This window comes from Lagenorhynchus albirostris, chromosome 6 (genome assembly GCF_949774975.1).
Source record: "Lagenorhynchus albirostris chromosome 6, mLagAlb1.1, whole genome shotgun sequence".
NCBI classification, from domain to species: domain Eukaryota; kingdom Metazoa; phylum Chordata; class Mammalia; order Artiodactyla; family Delphinidae; genus Lagenorhynchus; species Lagenorhynchus albirostris.
Genome location: NC_083100.1, coordinates 2,737,564 through 2,758,862, shown reverse-complemented (window position 1 = coordinate 2,758,862; position 21,299 = coordinate 2,737,564). Strand labels below are relative to the sequence as shown.

At 55.0% G+C, this 21,299-nt stretch overlaps 1 protein-coding gene across 5 annotated transcripts in view; it reads right to left on the bottom strand.

The window, feature by feature from the left end:
• The window catches only part of PER2 (period circadian regulator 2), a 40,411-nt gene extending 19,631 nt beyond the window's left edge, over window positions 1-20,780 (bottom strand). Inside the window, exons 1-9 of one of the 5 annotated variants that reach the window (XM_060151682.1) lie at window positions 20,596-20,778; window positions 16,222-16,390; window positions 9,280-9,527; window positions 8,701-8,763; window positions 7,599-7,753; window positions 5,620-5,741; window positions 4,424-4,625; window positions 2,268-2,319; window positions 1,077-1,201 (exon numbers count right to left, since the gene is read on the bottom strand). In XM_060151682.1, coding sequence (XP_060007665.1) covers window positions 1,077-1,201; window positions 2,268-2,319; window positions 4,424-4,625; window positions 5,620-5,741; window positions 7,599-7,753; window positions 8,701-8,763; window positions 9,280-9,509 — 949 coding nt within the window. In that variant the 5' untranslated portion in view covers window positions 9,510-9,527; window positions 16,222-16,390; window positions 20,596-20,778. Of the gene's footprint in view, window positions 1-1,076; window positions 1,202-2,267; window positions 2,320-4,423; window positions 4,626-5,619; window positions 5,742-7,598; window positions 7,754-8,700; window positions 8,764-9,279; window positions 9,528-16,221; window positions 16,391-20,595 lie in introns of those variants that run through there. The other 4 variants (XM_060151685.1, XM_060151686.1, XM_060151681.1 and 1 more) reach the window with 4 other exon arrangements.
• Between the last annotated feature and the right edge of the window lie 519 nt (window positions 20,781-21,299).

The window sequence follows — 21,299 nt, the reverse complement described above, 5'->3', positions numbered from 1 at the left end:
TTTCATTCTTGAAGGAGACGCTGATCATTTTGGGGAATAACGTGCTGAGATCTGAGTAACCCCTCTAAACCTTTACTGAATATTTAGAAAAGAATGTTCTATATGTGGGAATCCAGCAAACATCTGAAAGAAACTCATATACCTAAAACATTTCTATCACTTTTAAGAAATGCCTTTTTAAAAAAGACATCATTAACCACTGAGAGACAATTATAAATACAATTAAACCTGGACTAAACTGGACCCCTGTGGTTCAGGACTTACAGATGGCCCTGCTTCCAGAGAATTTTGAAATCTCGTGACTTGCTGAGTCGCCATGGCGAGGACCTAGGTTCCTGGCCAGGTCTCGTGGCCAGCGCGAGGCCGTGCCACAAGAAAGCCTATGAGAAGGGGCTGCTGGGAGGATACCAGCAGCGTGGCAAAGTGCCTTGGGTCCTTTGGGAGGGGTGGCCTGAGGAGCCAGCAGGTCCAGAAAAGGACACCAGGTGAGGTAAGCCTGCTGTGATGACTGGGTTTCTACAGGCAGAGGTGGAGGGGAGGAGCCCTAGGGGAGGAAACAGCAGGACAGAGACTGGGGGTCAGGGGAACGCTGGGCTCTGGAGGCTCCACAGCTGGTCCGCAGAAGCCAGGCCGTACCGGAGGGCGGGACGTCCAGCAGGAGGTGGGATGGACCAAGGTGAGCAGGGAGGAATACCCAGCACTTACTTCTTAGGCGGTGGCTGCTTTGGGGTTCCGCACCTCAGAGGCCGGGGAGTGCGAGGACAGAAGGGACGTGGGCCCTGGACCCATCGAGGCTACGTGGACGGAAGGCCGTGGCCAGGGAAAGGTGAAGGCATCCACGGTCCAGTGACGGGCCGGACCCAGGTGAGAGATGCCAGGGCCCGGAGCCTTTAGCCGACAAGGGGAGGTGGTGTGGATGGGACTACGGGGGGGCCAGGTGACAAAGGTGGGTGCCAAGCCTTGAGGGAGATGGAGGCCCTGCCCGAGGCTGGGGAGAGGCAGGGGCCGGGAGCCCACCTCACACACGTATGTGAACCACAGGAGGAAGGGAGGGAGTGGCCTGGGCCAGCCGTTACCTTCGTAGCCCGAGCGCACCCTCTCTGCCAGCAGCACGCAGCACAGCTGGTCGCGCGCCTGGGCCAGGCAGGGCGCCGTGCGGAACGGGTGGTAGCGGAGCTCGCTCTCGTGGCCTGCGCCGGCACTGCAGAGGAGGGCGCGACGGGAGGTCTGGGGTTACGGCCGAAGGAGCCCTCCGCTATTGCTGGTCACCTCGCCCCCAGCGACAGCGGTTACGTCTCAGCAATCCTTTTATTTATTGCATGGACGCCTGCAGAGCAGAGCCAGGCCCCTCACCTGGGGACCCAGGCCGAGCCGGACGTGCTCCCTCGGTCTGTGGTCTGTGCCTCTGTCCCGCCCGAGGGTCTGGAACCCCCAACCCCGCTCCTCTGTCCTCACCCTCAGACGTCCGGTGACAGAGAGGGGTCAATTGGAGAGTCACCGGCCTGAGTCATGGGAGCTTCAGGGGCCCTTCTCTGGAGTAGTTTGCATTTTAACTGGGGAGAGGATGCTGCTCCAACAGTGGGGTCCCAGCCCCAGCTTCCGAGGGTGCCAGGGTCACTCCTGATGCCGCAGCTGCGTGCTCAACTGGCCACTCGACTTGGGGCCAAAAACCTGTTGGGAAAGCTATGGGGCCCTCCCTGAAAAAAGGTACACTCGAACCAAAGGCCACACATGCTTCTGGGGTCATCGCGGACCACGGGGTTCATGCCTTCCCACGTGGGGGCTGCCGGCCAGTTTCCTGGGTCACGGACAGCAAGTCCGGGCTCCCCAGGCCGACACTCCCCCCAAGGAGCAGGCAAAGCTCCAGCGTTGACCAGGCTGTCTTAATATCTTGCGCACATTTAAAACACGGCTCGGGAATTCCCTGGCGGTCCAGTGGCTGGGTCTCGGCGCTTTCACTGCCGGAGACTGGGTTCAATCCCGAGTCAGGGAACTAAGATCCCACAAGCCAAGTGGCACCCCCCCTCCCCAAACAAAACAAATAACTCCGCTTGTGGAAACGTGTCTTCACGCGGACTTTCCAGGAACACTCATGCTATGTGGCAGGGATGCTCCTGCAGCACCTCAGCCCCAAAGAACGGGGCCTGGGCAGGCTCGTGGCCTCGGCTAGCGGCATGCGGAGGGCGCCCCTGCACCTCCTCCGCCTTTGCGAGAGGCCCTCATGATGAAACGTCTGTGCAATGAAATTCAGGAAAACCTGGGCTTACCTGACGCGGCAAAAGAAAGATTTCTCCTCCACGCATTCTTGAGTAAAAGAATCTAAAAGAAAAGGCCCCAGTCACTCACCCAGTTACACCCTGACCAGGGACAGTGCTCTTACTTCCCACAGACCAGGCAGAAGCAGGGGATCGAGAGTCAAGGTAGGATGCACATTTACCTGGCGCTGAGCAGAGCCCTTAGGTCAGAGACCTTGTACCACAGTTCTGACGAAGGAGAAATCTATTTCACAAGCGTGCACTCACCAAATTATGCCGTGCTAAAAGCGCTGCTACAAACACACTAATTAACGACCAATTTAACTGTGGAAGACGTACTGACTGACGTGCAGAATTTTTGCATATAAAGCCCTGGACATTTCAACCTACATATTTTGGGGGATATTTAATTCTAATAGAAGCAACTCAGGGCATTTCACAGCTTACATCAATCCTTTTCCTAAATATTAACTTACTTTAAAATTTAAAATGTCTAGTAAAAACATGAGTTCGACTGGGTGACCTCATCAGAGATGACGGAATGGTGTTTCCACAATAAACGCATTTTAGAAAAAGAAATCTTAGACTCTGGTCTTTCAGGTAAAGCTTCCTCTATTCAAAAGAAATGAGGAAAAGTAGATGATTGCTGGTTGGGGAAAATGATATAAAATTTCCGGCCTGGAAAGGCCTTCAAGAAGTCACCTGGTCCTTCTTTTCTATTCAGACAAAAATTCAGTGGCAAGCATCCTGGGGAGATGGTGCCGGCCTGTTCGTGCTGTGAATCCACACGCAGAGCTGCCTCCCTCCCTCCACGCAGTGACCCAGCATTGACAGGTCCTAGTAACGTGCACCACAAACTTTAGTGATCTGACCGCACAGCCCTTGGGCTGGGACTTTGGGAGAAAGCAGACAGCTCTACCTCTAAAACGCGAGGCGAGTGTCTCCTCCTTTAATGAGTCAACCCTAAAGCAAACTGCGCTTCTGGCCCCGGGTTGTCTGTTGTCAGGGAGGAACAGCTGCTGAAAGGTGGCTGTGACAGTGACGGCCCCGCTGCCGGCTGCCTGGGAGCACCATGGCGTGGAGGGACCCAAGATCCAGGAGGTGGTGACAGTGGGCTGAGGAGCGTTTCGACGTGAGCAGAGATGCTGACCCAGGAGCCAAGGACGAGATGGGAGCCAGCTTTGGGTGGCGCGGCCAGGGCTGGCTCTTGGTTAAGATCACGACTGAGGCCCAGCTGTTCTGGGGGGACTCCCGGCCCCGTCCGCTTCCTGCTCGTCTCTCTTGGCTTCTCCTCTTTGGGTCCATCTCAGCTCTGAGCAATCGGAGCCCAACGAGGAACCGAGGAGCTGATGACAGTCAAGGTGTAGGTGGACAGACGCTGCAGGACCTACGCTGTCGGCCACCTGGTCACTGAAAGGCCTGAGCTGGTGGGGACCCTCTTCTCTCCAGTACCTTCTGCGAGGACCCCGTGCCATGTTTCTGCTGGGACTTGTCTGGTCAACCGGTCCCCTCCTGCACCCACTCACGTGAAGGCCCGTGCTGGTCACGAGAGAGCTTCCATGCCTTCCAGACGCAATGTCTCCCCAACCATGTTGCAGGAGGACAAGGACACACGACACTTGACCGTGAGAGCCCTGTGGCCAGGAACATGGGGGTGGGTGGGGGACCCGAGGTCCGAGGAAGCAGCCACCTGGGCGCAGACTGGAGCCTGAAGCGCCTGGAAGGCCGGGGTCTGAGCCCGGGAGGATGGCGCGGCCTCTGGTGGAGGTGAAGAGCCCCCGCTATGCTGACATCGTTGCACCACCTGCAGAGAGCCTTCCAGATGTACCTCCGTCCTTCCCCCGACCCTGCAGCCGCATGTCCAGACTCCAGCTCTGATCAACTTCCTTTCTAAAATGCCTGACATGTCTTAAAATCTTCTGAAGCAGTTTTCCCTTTCTGAAATGTATGAAAAGACTTTTTTCTCTCTCTAAATATATTCTGAGCAAACCACCTTTAATCTTGCACCTGGACAGACAGGGCAGCCTCAGGCCCCTCCACGGGGGCCTACTGCAGGCCTCCAGCGGAGGGGAGGTGGGCAGCGGCCCCACATCGGGGGCGGCCCCACCCGGCCCCTCCCCATGCTGCCTGTGGAGAAGGACTAGGCAGCCCGGCCGCAGGGCCCTCACCTGCTCGGTGGCGGACACTCCAGGGCGGCAGCTTGCACGGCGTGGTGCGGCTGTGGAACACGCCCACGTCGTGGGGCGCCAGGAACTCCACAAACTTGGTGTCGTGGAAGGTGCCCCGCTTACAGTGGAAGATGGAGACCACTTGGTCAGAGATGTACAGGATTTTCCCGGTCACCAGGGACACGGCTGCAGCAAACATGTCCTGGAATGGAGAACACGACTCTGGTGAGGCCGGGCTGGAGGGGACTGGACAGGTCACCCTCCCTCGAGGGCAGAGAATCGGGGCTGACAGACGGGAAGGGAGCAGGACGCGTGAAGGGTCAGAGGAAGCCTCTGGGCCCCTCCTCAGCCCTGACGAGGATAACTCTGCCTCCCCTCTTACATACACTGGGGTCCCAGGGGGATATTATCTGAAAAAACACATCAGGGCTCCACCGCCTAAAGGAGCCCCAGCTGTGCTGATTCCCCACAGCTGTCACCTGCTCCGTCTTCTGGGCACGGAGCTCCCTGGCGTCCAGCCTGGGTGACTCGGGAGGGGGAAGGGGGCCTCTTCCTCCCTCTCCTGGGGCTCAGGGCTGCCTGGCGGGCTGGAGGCCTCAGGCCCCCTGGCCCACCACGGGCTCTCCCCACGCTGGCTGGCCCTCTGAGCTCGGGGTGGGACTCCCTGGGGGTTAAGCTGCAGGGAGGGCACGGGAGGAAAGAGACGGGAAGGGCCGGGCAGTCCCATTCTGCAGGCCATCACTGCTGCGATTCCGCACCTCTGAGTCCCCACTTGCCCTCTGGTTTCCTCTCATTAATTGCGAACTGGGGGTAACTCCCTCCCCTTCCCCAGACCTCCAGGGAGGCCTCACCTTTATGGGTTGCTTAAAAATGCATAAGCGCCCGCCCTGCAAGTGAACTGACAGTCACCTAGTGTGTCCCTTCCCCCCCCCCAGTCAAGGGGGGCTCACTCACACACACTCGGGGTGTGGGGTGCAGTCAGCGCAAGAGGACAGCCTCAGAGAACAGCACAAGTCGGCAACACGGCCGCCACTTCGGAATCCCTGACTTACTTGCTTTTCTTTTAAGGAAGGAACTCATTTCCTGAGACTCCCAACCCTGCTGCTATGGAACCGAGGTTCAGCTCCCCTGGGTGAAGACCTCGGCCACCTGAGCTGAGCCTCCTGGGGGAAGACTTCGCTCGTTAGGACATTTACCACGTTTTTCACAATGAACTCGGAGGTGACGCTCTCGATTTCTTCCACCGTGCAGGAGGGCACGTGGGCAGTGCAGGGGTGGTCCTCACTGGACATCAGCAGCTGGTAGTACTCCTCACTGGCTGTAGGCGAGACCAAGGGGAGGGCTGAGGGCGGCCCTAACTCATGGCTGGGCTCTACCTTTCCCATGAGAAAGTGGGCACAGAACTCGGAGAAATGTGAAGGCTAGACAAACAGACATCCGGGATTCTTTCCCCTGAAAAATCAGAAGGCCTTTGATTACAGAAATTTTTAAAACGATACAGACACATTCTTTTCAGTAACACGACCACACGGTTCTGCCTAAGCCTCACTTTCCCCAAAGGCCTGTAACCGCGACACAGCATCAATGTTTCCGCGCAGAGCAGCCGTGGCAGCCCCTGCATCTGCTCCCTCGGGGGTCAGACGCTCCCATCCGGACAGAATCGACGCTTAGAAACACCGGGCATGAGAAACAACCCTGTTTTCAGAATGAACTGCTCAGAACAGAACTGAAGACGAGGACCACTCATCCCGGGACACCCCGTACAGGGTGACAAAGCTATCTCCACCCAGAGGGGAGCCCTCAGGCGAGGGGAAGCCAGGATGCCCGACTTCAACAGCTAAACCGTGCTGAGGTGACCCCCGGCGTGGGTGTCCTGGGCCTGGTCTCCGGGGATGGGCTGTTGGCAGAACAGTGCACTGGAGATGCCGGTGCTCCCTCCACAGCGGTGCGTTCCTTACCTGCCCCAGAGACAGAGGCACCTGTGTTTACCTGAGACCCAGGGAAGGGGCCCCAGCTCAATGGAAGGGCCAGCCACAGGAGCAACTGAAGGAAGACTGCACGCTATTGGGAGTTACGGCAGGGACCTGGAATTTATTGCAACGTAAAGCGGCCTGATGACGCAAGTTCTTTGGAATCTGCAGTGTGTGTTGGTGGATTCCTGCACTGCATCTGTGAAGAGCTCTGCACACACATCTCAGGTAAAAGCCTCAGTCGATTCCACTGACCGGCTCTGAAAGCTCTTACGAGTTCTTCCACCCAACAGTAAAACCCGAACATACCCCAGAGGTAAGCAGGACTCGGATCACGTGGGTCCTGTCACTGTGTGCCTGTGACGGAAAGGGGGAGCCTGGTCCCGCCTGCCCGCCCTCCTGGTGCAAAGACCACCACGATGGAAATTCACATATTTTTAGAAAAACGAGAAATGAACTGCCCAAGGTCTTGAATCTGAAGCAGCTCGAAAATACTGTCCTTTAAGGATAAGATCAGGCAATACCCTCCTTGTATCTTCTCCTTTTTTTTGTTGCTGTTTGTTTCCTTTTCTTCCCCCTCACGTTATTTTGTTTTGTTTTGTTTTTCTTCGGTACGCGGGCCTCTCACTGTTGTGGCCTCTCCCGTTTGCGAAGCACAGGCTCCGGACGCGCAGGCTCAGCGGCCATGGCTCACGGGCCGAGCCGCTCCGCGTCATGTGGGATCTTCCCAGACTGGGGCACGAACCCGCGTCCCCTGCATCGGCAGGCAGACTCTCAGCCACTGCGCCACCAGGGAAGCCCCCCCTCACATTATTTTTTAAAGGAGGGGCAAGCCCTCAGCTAAATGCTGGGGGCTATTCACGTCGCCAGCGTACACACACGTCACAACTCTCCAGCCAGAGCCTGGAAGGTGCTGGACATTCCTGAACGTGACCTGACCCCAGCCCCGGGCACGAAAGCTTCATGTTGTAAATAGGTTTCTTTTATCAGCTGGTTTTCTACCTGCTTTTTTTTCCTCTAAAAGTACAACAGAAAACTTCCAATGAACTGAGATTTCCAACCAGCTGAGATTTCATCAGACTTCCCCAACTTCCTTCTGCTACTTCAGGACTGAAATTTAGAAAATCAACACAACTGAAGCTCTAATTTGGGGAGACGTGAAACCGACTTCTACAGGTTGGAACAAACATGTGAGGCGGACGTACCTTTCATCTGCTTCACGCTCCTCAGGGCGTACTTGAGGGTCAACAAGGTGCTGGCCTTCCCCTTGGCCCTCTTGTCCACAGGGAGGTGGACCTTCAGCTCCTTCAGCGTTTTGATCAGCTCTTTGTGGGCGTCCACTTTGGTGGACTGCTCGCTGCTATGGAGTCAAAGAAAGACGTCAGTACCCTAAGTGCCCTTTTCGGAAGAAACGTGCCTCTGGTCCAGTTTCTCCACCAGGGCGCGAGGACACTGTGGTCCACGTGGTCCTGGGTGGGCATGCAGGATGCAGCAGCCCCCAGCAGCTGTGACAACCACGAATGTCTGCAGACATTGCCTCGTGTCTCTCACGGGGAGAGGAACTGCCTGGGAGAACCAGTGTTCTGACCCAGGTGAATGCTGGAGGGTGCCCTCCCCCCTGCTGGTCCACCCACAGCCCAGCCAGCAGGCCCCACTGCTGAACTCTGCCTACCCCCATCTCAGACAGAGAGGGAGACAGCGACGGAGACCCCAGAGGGCAGCACAGTGGCGTCCTGGGGCGAGGACATAAATGACGTGTGAGGCCTTGGAGAGGAAAGGGGGTTTATAAGGGAGGATCTTCAAACTCAAGGACGTGGAAGGGGCAGGAGGAGGGGCAGGTGGCACTTGCTGGGGGAGATGGGCCTGTTTAGACAGAGGGCACCGAGAGAGTGACGGGGTCAGGCCTCTCGGGTGGTGATGGCAAAGGCCCCATATGCCCAGGACAGAGATCAGGATTTTGCTCCAGTGGGGATGTGAAAGTGTCTGTCAATAGGAAATTAAGGACACGTTTGTTACAAACACGTAAAAAAAAGTGAGTGTTCCAGATACATGTCCAAGACGCAGACAAGGTCTGCTTAGCGAGAGCTGAGCAGCTACAGGTCTGGGGCAACATCAGGGGCTGTGAGCGGCCCGTGGGGATGGTCGTCTGAAAGGGCGTGGCTGGGCTCACAAGGCAGACAGCTGCTCAGACTAACAGGTTCTAGCAGAAGCCTGAAAAAAGTTGCATCACCCCCAAAACCTTATCTCATTACAAATCTTTCCATCTCCCTAAAGGCTCTAAACTGAGGGAGTTCTAATTGGTCTTACCTGTAGCCACTTGTGGACGGGTGGTGTTCAGACTTCACCATCATCACGCTAAATGTACCTGGACTAAAAGAACAAAAAATAAAGGCCACACTCAGAAGAGTGTGTCCATCCACTTCTCCCCCCATCCACCCAGCGATGACGGGCTGGATTACACCACAGTAAGTCAATTAGGAAAAAATACGAGCTTAAGAGAAAAAGAACAAGAAACCTCTGGACACCGGAGAAACAAGAAACTAAGTACTGGGGGATATAAACCCAAGACTAGAGGAGTTCGCTTTCTATAAACCACGGGGCGCCGGTTCAGTAGCTGCTCGAGGGGTTCCCTGACTCTTCCGCCTCCCAAGATCTGGTCACCGTGCTACGTGTCTAGCTACTGGCGGTCTGACACCCAAAATCACCGTCATAAGGAAGGACAGACCCTAGCAAATTTTAGTTATTCTGAGTCAATAAGATTTTCAGAAGTCTTAAAAAACGTGGTCACCAAGATTTAAAGACTGCAAAAGTAATCGCAATAGCATGGAATGAGACACTGAGAAAACAAATGCCCAGCCTCGCCTTGGGGGCCTCAGACACACCCACCCCTGGCAGGTGCCGGGCAGCCCCACCAGCATCCCCAGCTCCCGGCCGCTGTCGTCACAGTTGCTGCCCCGTGAGTCCCGCCCCGTCGAGCCGTTCTCGTTGGTTTCATTCCCGCTTGTGCCGTCGCTCATGTCCACGTCCTCCTGGAGGGGGGCTTGGCTGGGCCAGGGCTCCATAGGCTCCTTGGAAGGGTCACTGGGGCTGGGGGCGTAGTCAGCGCATCCGTTCATGCCGGCTCCTGAGTGATGCTGGCAAACGAGAGAAGGTCATCAGGTTCAGGGGGCAGGGGGTCGTGCGGCCATCAGGCGAAGCGTCCCGTGGGAATCTCTCTCCACGTTTCGCTGGAGGAGCCGGCAGGAGGTGCGGCCAATCGTGGGTCTTCTGCGCTCGTATCCACAGGGCTCCCAGCTGCCATGAACTGCGAAGGCGCGTGAATCAGGTGGCCGCTGCCTCAGACACCAAGCTGCTGACGGCCTCCCCAGGCAGTGTGCGGGGGCAGCGGGGTTCAGAAATCTTGGCCACCACAAGTTACAGGAGGCCCTGGAACCAGGCTGTGGGCAGGGGCAGAGCCTGGAACCAGGCTGCGGGCCAGGGAGAAATGTGGCTTCGGGGAGCAGGCGTCACTGCGTGAGGAGGGCAGAGCGGCGGGGGCCCTTACAGCAGCAGGGGGTCCGGGCACGGGGGGTCCAGCCGAGCGAGAGGGGTGGGGAGGTGGAGGGACCAGTACGAGGCCGGCGTGGAGTTATCTGGGATCGACGAGGAGCCGCTGGAGCACTGGAAGCAGAGGCTCCTATAACTTCGCTTGCGTTTGGACAGCAAGTTTAGCTTTGGTGCTTTGGGGGTAGGTGGATGGAGCGGGGCTGAAATGAGAGACCGACTGGTCACAGGCGGGGATGAGTAAAGACAGGGAGTACCCAGGGCAGGAGGGGTTGACCAGAAGCCTAAGGACGGGAGACTTAGACGTCACAGGGTAAAAGCAGGACCTGGGATGGTGCCCCCCTGCGAGGTCCCGGGAGGAAGCAGGCACTCATGCACACCAGCGGGGAGGTTGAGGAAGGCCCGGCACAGAAAGGGCGTGGTCAGGGTTAAGGAAACTACAAATGATGTGCAGCTTGGGGGCAACCGGTTAGGGGGAGGGAGCTGTTACCTTCTCTGGGCCTGGAGGGGCAGGAAGAGGAGGGCTACTGAAACCAGAGGCGCCCAGACAACCTGCGGCCCGTGGGGGGCATCAACCTCCTGAGCTTGGAGGTCAGGAAGCCGGAAGGCAAAGGGACACACTGACACAGTCCCCAAAGGCCAGCCTCGGTCACCGAGCAGTGGGGGAGGATCTGGAGGCCCAGGCAGTGGCGCCTTCACCGAGGGGGGTCCCCAGAAAGCAGAATGTGCCCCTGCAGCTTTCCTGCGCTCAGGCACCTGGACCAGAGGCCGCAGGGAGGCCTCTGTGGACACTGTGCTGAGGATGTGACACGTGCTGGCTCACGTAACCCTCATGATCGCCATCCACGGCGCACCAGCATTCCCTTCTAGGGATGGGCAAGCAGGCCGGTGAGCTGCCCAAGGCCACGTACAGCAGGAGACAGTGCCGGATTCAGGCTCCCTCACCCGCCAAAGATGGGGACCCGCGCAGAATCCAACCACATCACGCTTTGGAAAACAGCAGGTCCGATCAGACCCTGTCTTGTTCATGAACCAGATAAACAGAAAAGAGCCAACATGCAGCTTCTGAAAAGAAGTGCAATGAAGACAAGATGCACACAACCTCCACGGCACGAGGAAACAAGCAAATTTAGGACAGCACCAACTCTGTACCGTAAGCAAAAGACAAGAAACGACGGATTCGATGAAACACGTAATGAAGGATGAGCTAAAGCTGCAGACTGAGGTGGAAATGTCACATTACAACAGACAATTAGAAAGCTAAAGTTCAGACTCAGCGACGGGGAGGATGAGAGTGAGAAACCTTTTAAACACGCCCAGGGAAAGGGCTGATGTTAGAGGCACATTGTTACCTGCAGATAACATCTCTTTCTGAAAAAGACACCATAGCAATGAAACAGAAACTACAGTGAAAGATACACGTGAAGGAAACCATCCTGGAGGCAGATCTGCAGCTGCGGGACTCCCTGAGGACCAGGCAGAATTATGTGAGGAGTGTCAAAGCCCGTCCATGTCCTGATGAAAATGATGCTTTCAAGAAAAAAGAAAATTCTACCCACATCCCAACAGGAAAAACAGGTTACCTGCGAAGGATGCTAAGTCACGCTAGTCTTGGACATCTCTGCTGTAATGTTAAATTTTCAGAAGATAAAGTCTCTACACTCTGAGAGGAGACGGTCACGGCCACAGGCAGGAAGTCTCAGAGGATCGTGCTATGGCTTTAGACGGAAGCTGTTTATTGGTCCCGAATCACAGAGAACCTCAAACGCCAGCTCTTTGCAGTGAAAGTCAGGAACAAAATAAGCAAGTCTACTGCTCGGTCTTCAACATTTCAGGGAAGTTCTAGCTAATCCGATGAAAGAATGAAAGGTGCTAACATCTGGGAACTAACATCTGGGAAGAGAGAGACCAAAGACTAAGGACAGACTGTTCCCACAAAGAGAAACACCAGGTAAGAGCTATAAACCTGGAAGGATGCCCAACCTTTAGACACGAGGAAAACGCAAAGCACGAGGTTTCCAAAATCTAACAGGACCGACAGCATCCTGGGTTGGCCAGGAGCAGGACTCCTGTGCACTGTGTTGGACTAACGAAGTCTTCCTGGGGGGTCTCTGGGCGTGTCTAGCAATGCTTACACCCCAGCCACTCCCCCTCCCCCCTCCTAGGAAGCTGCTCCGTGGGAATGCTCATCCATGCACAGAGACGTGTGAGCACGGGGTTTGGAGGAAGAAAAACCTGGAAAGAACCACCAGCAAGAAGTCTACCCGCATCCTGTCCAGGGCAACTTCCAAACTGGGCCCCCTGCCTCACCTGACCCCACTGCGGTCCACATGGGGCAAGTGAGCTCCTCTCTCCCCTGGGCACAGAGCTCAGCCCTGCTCTGCACAGGGGTCAACAGCTCAGCGAGGCCTCCAGCTGCCTCCTGGGATCTCCCGTGCAGCCACCCCCTTGGCCCAGGCACTGTGCTCCGACCTCGGGGACCTTGCATTTGCTGCTCCCTGGTGCCCGCAGCACTTGTCCGGCAGATGGCCTGACTGTCCTGCACAAACAGCCCTGGCTTCTCCCCGGCCCTGCCAGCCCTGCATCCCCTTCTCGGCTTTCTCTCCCGTGGCACCGACACTGCCCAACTGCACACTGACGCGTGGGCGCTTTTGCTGACGGCTGTACCCCAGGGCCTGGCACGTGGTGTGAAGGCATAAACTCTGGGACATCTGCACTGTGGAATACTATGTACTCCATCAAAAAGACGGAGACCAGACACACTGATGTGGGAAGACTCTGGGGCACAAACGGACAAGTCACAGAACAGCGGGAGCGACAGTAAGAATGACAGGCAGCGCTTGGCAGGGCTCGGCGTGCGCCCGCACTGCTCCAGGGCTGCTTCTGCTGATCAACTTGCTCTGTGCACAGCACTGAGGGCCACCGTGCCGGCAGAGAACGGGACAGCCATCTTTCCTGCCCTCACGGAGCTTACATTCTAGTGGGGAAAACAGACCATCAAGAGGGGAGCGACGCGTAGAGCAGATTAGGGTAAGTGCTAAGAGAAAGACGCAGAGCCGGAGTCCAGGAGGCGTGTGGAGCAGCGGCGTGAATTGGGAAGGGTGGCCAGGGAAGGCCCATGGGTAAGTGATGTCTGGCCTTGCACCCCCATGTGGTGGTGATTCAGAGCCCCTTGGCCTCCCTCTCCCCACGGCCTGCAGCCCCTCACTCCCCGCCGGCCACTGCTAGGCACACACCCATGCGGCCCTCCTGGCTCCACACCTGAGGTCATCAGGAGACTCTGGCTCTGCCGGATGCCTGTGACCTTGGATGAAGTGCCACACCACGGGGTGCGCCCTGCTTCCCCCACTGCTGCCGAAGGGCCGGTGAGGCAGCCGGAACCCAGGGAGACTGTACTCCCTGGGTGAGCTCGGACCACAGCACCCATCCTTCTCCACCCCACCCTCGAACAGACTGTCCTGGAGCTTTTCTTTGTGTCCTTCCTTCCTTTTTTTTGGATAGTTTTTTGGATGAGGCCCCAAGGGGCTGAGCGGCCAGCTGAGTGTCTGTGAAGCAGGGTGTCAACGCATGTGTGCCTGTGTGTGTGTGTGCGTGTGCGTGTGTCACAGCCTTCTCTTCTGCACTCCCCTCTCCCTCACTCCAGCTGTGCTGGGATTGCACCTCCCAGGGGAGCACTAGCATTCTGGGTTTTTTTTTTAATTTTCTTTTATTTATTTTTTTATACAGCAGGTTCTTATTAGTCATCCATTTTATACCCATCAGTATACATGTCAATCCCAATCTCCCAATTCGTCACACCAGCACCCCCACCTGCCACTGCTTTCCCCCCTTGGTGTCCATATGTTTGTTCTCTACATCTGTGTCTCAATTTCTGCCCTGCAAACCGGTTCATCTATACCATTTTTCTAGGTTCCACATATATGAGTTAATATGCAATATTTGTTTTTCTCTTTCTTACTTCACTCTGTATGACAGTCTCTAGATTCATCCACTTCTCTACAAATGACCCAATTTCGTTCCTTTTTATGGCTGAGTAATAATATTCCATTGTATATATGTACCACATCTTTTTTATCCATTCGTCTGTCCATGGGCATTTAGGTTGCTTCCATGACCTGGCTATTGTAAATAGTGCTGCAATGAACACTGGGGTGCATGTGTCTTTTTGAACTATGGTTTTCTCTGGGTATATGCCCAGTAGTGGGATTGCTGGGTCATATGGTAATTCTATTTTTAGTTTTTTAAGGAACCTCCATACTGTTCTCCATAGTGGCTGAATCAATTTACATTCCCACCAAAAGTGCAAGAGGGTTCCCTTTTCTCCACACCCTCTCCAGCATTTGTTGTTTGTAGATTTTCTGATGATGCCCATTCTAACTGGTGTGAGGTGATACCTCATTGCAGTTTTGATTTGCATTTCTCTAATAATTAGTGATGTTGAGCAGCTTTTCATGTGCTTCTTGGCCATCTGTAGGTCTTCTTTGGAGAAATGTCTATTTAGTTCTTCTGCCCATTTTTGGATTGGGTTGTTTGTTTTTTTAATATTTAGTTGCATGTGTTGTTTATATATTTTGGACATTAATCCTTTGTCCGTTGATTCGTTTGCAAATATTTTTTCCCATTCTGAGGGTTGTCATTTCATCTTGTTTGTAGTTTCCTCTGCTTTGTAAAAGCTTTTAAGTTTCAATAGGTTCCATTTGTTTATTTTTGTTTTTATTTCCATTACTCTAGGAGGTGGATGAAAAAGATCTTGCTGTGATTTATGTCAAAGAGTGTTCTGCCTATGTTTTCCTCTAAGAGTTTTATAGTGTCCGGTCTTACATTTAGGTCTCTAATCCATTTTGAGTTTATTTTTGTGTATGGTGTTAGGGAGTGTTCTAATTTCATTCTTTTACATGTAGCTGTCCAGTTTTCCCAGCACCACTTATTGAAGAGACTGTCTTTTCTCCATTGTATATCTTTGCCTCCTCTGTCATAGATTAGTTGACCACAGGTGCATGGGTTTATCTCTGGGCTTTCTATCCTGTTTCATTGACCTATCTTTCTGTTTTTGTGCCAGTACCATACTGTCTTGATGACTGTAGCTTTGTAGTATAGTCTGAAGTCAGGGAGTCTGATTCCTCCAGCTCCGTTTTTTTCCCTCAAGACTGCTTTGGCTATTGGGGGTCTTTTGTGTCTCCATACAAATTTTAAGATTTTTTTGTTCTAGTTCTGTAAAAAAATGCCATTGGTAATTTGATAGGGATTGCATTGAGTCTGTAGATTGCTTTGGGTAGTATGGTCATTTTCACAATATTGATTCTTCCAATCCAAGAACATGGTATATCTCTCCATCTGTTGGTATCATCTTTAATTTCTTTCAACAGTCTTATAGTTTTCTGCATACAGGTTTTTGTCTCCCTAGGTAGGTTTATTCCTAGGTATTTTATCCTTTTTGTTGCAATAGTAAATGGGAGTGTTTCCCTAATTTCTCTTTCAGATTTTTCATCATTAGTGTATAGGAATGCAAGAGGTTTCTGTGCATTAATTTTGTATACTGCAACGTTACCAAATTCATTGATTAGCTCTAGTAGTTTTCTGGTGACATCTTTAGGATTTTCTATGTATAGTATCATGTCATCTGCAAACAGTGACAGTTTTACTTCTTTCCAATTTGTGCTCCTTTTATTTCTTTTTCTTCTCTGATTGCCGGAAGCACTAGCCTTTAAGCCTTGGCCCGCACTCTGCTTTTAAGAGAACCCAAACTAAGACAGACTGACGAGAGTGACAGAATGGGCCAGGAGGGTGCTGGAAGAAGAGTATTCTAGGCAGGAGGACAGCACACGAAAAGGTCCTGAGGCAGATGGGTCTGAGGACAATGGACGAGTCTGGAGCAGAAAGGGCAAGGCAGAAGGTAGGAGCTGATGTGAGGTCAGAGCCAGGTCATGTGGCACCTCGCAGGGCAGAGCCAGGGCCCTGGCTTTTTCTGAGTGAGGTGGGAACTGCTGTAGAGTCCTGCACAACAAGGTATGACTCACGTGTTAGCAGGGCCACAGGGTCGAGGCAAGGTGGAAGCCAGGACACCTCTAAAGGGGCTCTGGGCCACCCAGGGTGCAGAGGACATTCACTCTGTCCCCTCCACTCCCTGGACACCACCTGTCCCATCCCACAGCCCTCCCCAGACAAGCAGCAGCGCCGGTCCTCTGCTGGGTAAGTTATGAAGGTGACGGGGCAGCTGCAGAGGACTAATGAGCAGACTCTGGACAGCAGGGCCTTTGGCGGGTTCCTCCACTTCCTGGCCGTTACCTTGGGCAAGTTCCTACACGTGCTGGGGCCTCGCTTCCTGATCTGTGAGATGGGGCTGCAGCAGCACCTGCCTCCTACTGGCTGCTCGGAGGGTTAAAGGACAGCAGTGCAGTATCTGGAATGCAGTAAGTGTCCAGCAAAGGCTGGCTTTTACTATCACTGCCAATCACTAGAGGAAAAGAAACAGCGTAACAAAAAGCAAATTAAAAAAAAAAAAGTTGATATTTCATTGTCACGAGTGCTGTTTCTGGCCGCCCCAGGCGATGCGGACGACCCTTGGTGGGTGCGTCACGCGCTTTGCTTCCACGCTCGCCCAGGCTTGCCGCTCAGCTCCCCGGAGGGCCTCCTGGTTTTCACCAGTCCCACCCCTGGGAGCCTGTCTGAGTAGGATTCATCGAGCAGGGGTCACAAGATGACCTTCGGTGGAAGGTAAATCTTTTTGCTAAGAGGGTAGGGCAAGCATGGCAGAAACGGGAAACAACAAACCAAACCATCTGAGCTTCATTATTCCAGAAAAACACGTCACTCGGCACTGACAGCTCTAACTGACCAACCGCATTTTGCCAAGTCGGCAAAACCAACGTGCCCGTCAAAGCAGACTTTGCCTCCTGCCTTCCACCAACGTCCACTGAGCATCCGCTCGCGCCAGCACTGCCAGGGCCCCAAGGAAGCCCTGGGAAACCTGTGTTTCCACCAGGGCAGTGGGGTGTCCTCGTGAGCCCAGGGGCCCCGCGAAGGAAAGGACAGCCCTGCTGCAAAGGGGCTGTGGGGAAGCTGGGTGTGCCGCTGGGCATGAGCTCGAGCGCCTAATGCTAGAGGCCCATCGCGGCTGCTTCTCAGTCATCCACACATGGGTTCTGCCCCGGAAAACGGTCAGACCGGAGGAAAGGAGCTGAGCTCGCACCCCTGACTCCGGGCCCCCGACCACACCTGCAGCAGTGATGGCTGCCCTGACTGGACAGAGGAACACTTAGAAAGTGCCGTCCACGATGAGATCTTCATCTGGGATGGCTTCACAGTATTCGTGATGGGAAGGAAATGGGCAGGGATACAGAAGGAGAAGGGCCAAGACCCGAGCTGGCTTATGGGTTCATTACCCTGTCCTCTCTACTTGCACGTGTACTCATAGTTTCCATAATAAATAGTAAAAAAAAAAAAAAAAAAAAAAAGGAGAACAAAAACACAGCCTGGGCCCCAGGGCCACCTTCCACTGCCACCGCCAGGACTGGTAAAGGCTCCCTGCACTCAGTACCCCTGAGTCTAAGGGGGAACGTGCATTTCTCTGTGGAAAGCGGAAAGCGGTGTAGGTTCAATCACTTAAGACGATCAATGATTTGAAATGGAAGATAAGATACTTGAGATGGCAAGGTCTTGCTCCCTGTCCACAAACTGAGCCCCCAGCCCCGGAGGCAGAATGCTGCCAGCCCCCAGGGGCCCCGGGTGGTCCCCCCACCCCTCCCCCTCCCACCCCAGGGCCCCGTGAGCCTGAATTCTCACAGCCTGGTTCATTCTGCCTGTTTCTGAACTTTATGTAACAGGGATGTCACAGCCTGTACTTTGTTTCTGCAAACCTCAGTATTTTACAACCCCCAATATTATAACACGGTTGCTACTTCCTGGTAGGAGCCAATTCCCGGAGGCCAGCCTGCTGTAATCTGGAGAAAATGTTTGTCCTGCTGAATAAACACCCGCAACTCTCCATGGAAACGGCTGGTAACCGAGGAAAATGACTGCAGCTGTCCAAATATGGAAGGGAAGGTGGCTGGGGAGAGGCTTGTCTCCGCCGCACTAAGACCCCTTCAAACACTCTCAGCTCTGCCTTTAAAACCTCACATACAGAAGCACAGAATTTAAAACAACAATAATGCAAAGGCGTCAGCTTCCTGGCTTCAGCGTGGGGAGGCCTGGGAATAGCCCAGCTGTTCTGATTGTTCTGTCACCCCAGGGAGAGTGCTAGGATTCTCAAAGCCTTCGGGGCCTGGGGAGGGTCCGGCACTCAGCTGAGAGCCCCACCACCTTCAGAACTGCCCGCCTCTGATAACACAGCGGCCTTGGCCTCGCCCTGACCTGCACTGCTGGGACGCTCACTGCTTCTGATTTGCTCTAGACTTGGAAATACAGTAACAAACTTGTTACCGAGGTGCCTGCAAAGAGCACAGAGCTGGAAAGCAAGGAGGGCTTCACAGAAGAGCTTCCGGGCAGGCCCATCAGAGGCCCTGTCCAGACTTTCTGGTGCTCTGTGAGCTGGCAGGTGGGCCAGCTTGTCACTGGGCAGGGGTGCAGAGCATCTGCAGAGACGCCAGGTTATGTCTTTCTAGTTAGTTTTGCCGAATATGGTAGTTTTCAGCGTCACTCTCTCTTTGGACTGCATGCTGAGAGGTCCCGCCAGAGACTGAGTGACCTGCCAGAGCCTGTGATTTGCTGAAGCCCCGTCAGGTTACATCATCATTTAAAAACAGAGGCGTGCCCACCAGCATTCTTCTGAAAGTTAAGTGTGATTGAGAAATAGTACAAATGAGAGGAATTTTTCCTGTTTCCTTCTAAGCCTCACAGGGTAACATTATGTGCCCCAGAGTCAGAAACTTGTGTCTCCTGTGTAGGTGCCTAAGGAAATCACCTGTGGAGTAACAGGAATCCAAAAAGCTAGGGATGGAAACAGACCTCAAAGATCGCCTACCCTGAGCCCCGCTGTACAGACCAGCCCCAGGGTGGAGCTGAGTCAGCCAGCAGCAGCCCGCTGGCTGGTGACAGGCCACCCCGCCTCCTCACCAGCGCCCCAGCCTCCACAGAAAGCCAGGGCTGTGTTGGTTCTGTACCAGTGAATCACACCAAGATGACAGCGACAAGATAACTGCGAACACCCACGGTTCCATCCCTGTTGGCATATCACGTAGCTTCCACTTGAGAAAAAGGAGTCCCTTTCCTCATTTTACTCAGACGCCTTATAAAAAGTGATTAGCCTTGTATTTAAAAGCTCAATTTCCAGTGCAAGCCTTCAGGTAGAGTCCTGTTCCCTCTTCAGCCAAACCAGCCCAGGACCAGAAACCCCGGCTGGGGACAGGGGATGGGCATCTCCCCTTTGCAGGTAGAGAGAAGGCCAGTGGCCTTGCTGCACTGGACGTGGGAGGGGAGAGGTATTCATGGAGGGGCTTCTGCCATGGTGCTAGGGTTCTTAACGTTTGGGGGGTCTGAGGCCCCTCTCCCTAAACTCCAGCTCATTCAAGATTCAGCAGCACCCAACAGAACTTCTGAAGCTCATCCTGACCCAGATCAAGACCTTCAGGACAATGGAAAGACACTGCAGGCTCCCTGAGCCTGGGCCTGGCCCTGCCGTGATGTGTGCCCAGCAGGCATCTGGGCCTCAGTTTCCTCATCTGTCAAGCTAAGGGGTTACCCTGGGTGATTTCCAGGGTACCTTCTGGCTCTTTTTTTCTGTATGAATCAGTTTTCCAAACTGGTTTCTTCTGTATATCAGAAACCCTGGTAACCGAGTTGTCATCCCTTATCCTGGCCTTCCTGGAGGGATAAGCAGGCCACTACCCACCCCCTGGCTCCTGTCCAGGACTTGGCAGCCAAAGTACCCCCCAGAAGGTTAATGGGATTGCTACATCACAAAGTACAACCCTCCCCCTTCTTCCACCCAACCTGGGGAGAGAGAATAAATACAGAGCGGTCCAGGGTGGGCAAAGGGGATGAACAAAGGTGCTCAGGCCTGGCTCGGCCCAGGAACTGTCTTGTCTCTCTACTCACCCACTCCAGGGGACCCATGGGCTGTCCAGGTAGGGCTCCTAGACTAGTGCCCAGCAGTAGCCTTTCCCCAGCCAGAGACTTGACTCTGTGGCCTCAGAGCAGGAAGCTGGCTCCCCAAGGGTCCCTCCATGTTCCCAGGGACTGTCGCACTGACCCTCAGTTGCCTTGGCCTTTCTCAGCCTTCTCCCACGGGGGTGCGGGGGGAGGGAGGGGGTCAGGGAGGGAGAAGAGGAGGGTTCATAAAAGAAAATCGTCTAGAGAAGGACAGTCCGACATATAGCCACTCAGTAGCTCTGTGACCTCAGACATGGGCTTAACCACTCTGGACCTCAGTTTCTTGATCTGCAAAATGGGAATAACAGTCCCCACCCCAGGCCGGTTTCAAGAGACGAGAAGGCTGGTTTCAAGACGAGGAGTAAAAGCGCCCAGGAAACCCTCGGATCGTGCATCCGTGGGCTAGAGGATCCTCTGCCGCCTCCCGCAGCCCGCCCGCCGAGAACCCAGACCGCCAGCCCGAGGCCGGGGCCGGGGCCGGGGCCGGCCTGGAGGCGGTTACGTAACCAGCGGCCGGACGCCAGTCGGCGCCCAGGCTGGCTCGCCCTTCCCGCCGCGCCGCGCACTCACCGGAGCCGCGCCCTCGCCTGTCCGCCAGCCCGTCTGCTAGTCGCCCTCCGACCCCGCCGCCGCAGCCGCCAAAAGCTGAACTGATTCCGCAGGGCCGCCCGCCTCCGTCGCCGCCGGGGACTAGCCGCTGTCACATAGTGGAAAACGTGACCGCTCGCCGCGCCCGCCCCCGGCGCCCGCCATTGGCCGGGGTGCCGCCTCATCTGCATACCAGGGGGGCCGGGCCTGCAAACGCCGCGCGTCCATTGGATGCTGCACCCGTCGCTCTCTTTACATAAGACGCACATGGAATTCCATGTTCACAGATTCGGTTCTTCAATGAAGACGCGGCGCGCTCGTGCCCCCCTCCTTGTCCTCCCGAGTGGGCCCTTCCACTTCCGGCCTTGGTGCCTTCCATTCAAGACAGCTCAGGTCCGCCGGCTCAGGGAGTGCGGAGTGGCGCGTACCACCGCGGGGCGGGGGGAGTTGGGCGCGGGACTGGGGCTCCTGTGCACCCGCGCCGGCCCGCCGGGCAGCCGAACCCCCGCTGAAGCCCAGGCCCCCAGAGACTGTCACCTTGAGCAACCGGCCAGAGGCGCGCCCCCCGAAGATATCTTTCATTCACTCATTCACACTCATTCATTTACTCACTCTCATTCATCGCTAGGCGCTGTAGCTGCCCCGGAGACTGGGCGGCCCTGCAGGAGCTCCCGGTGCACGCCCAC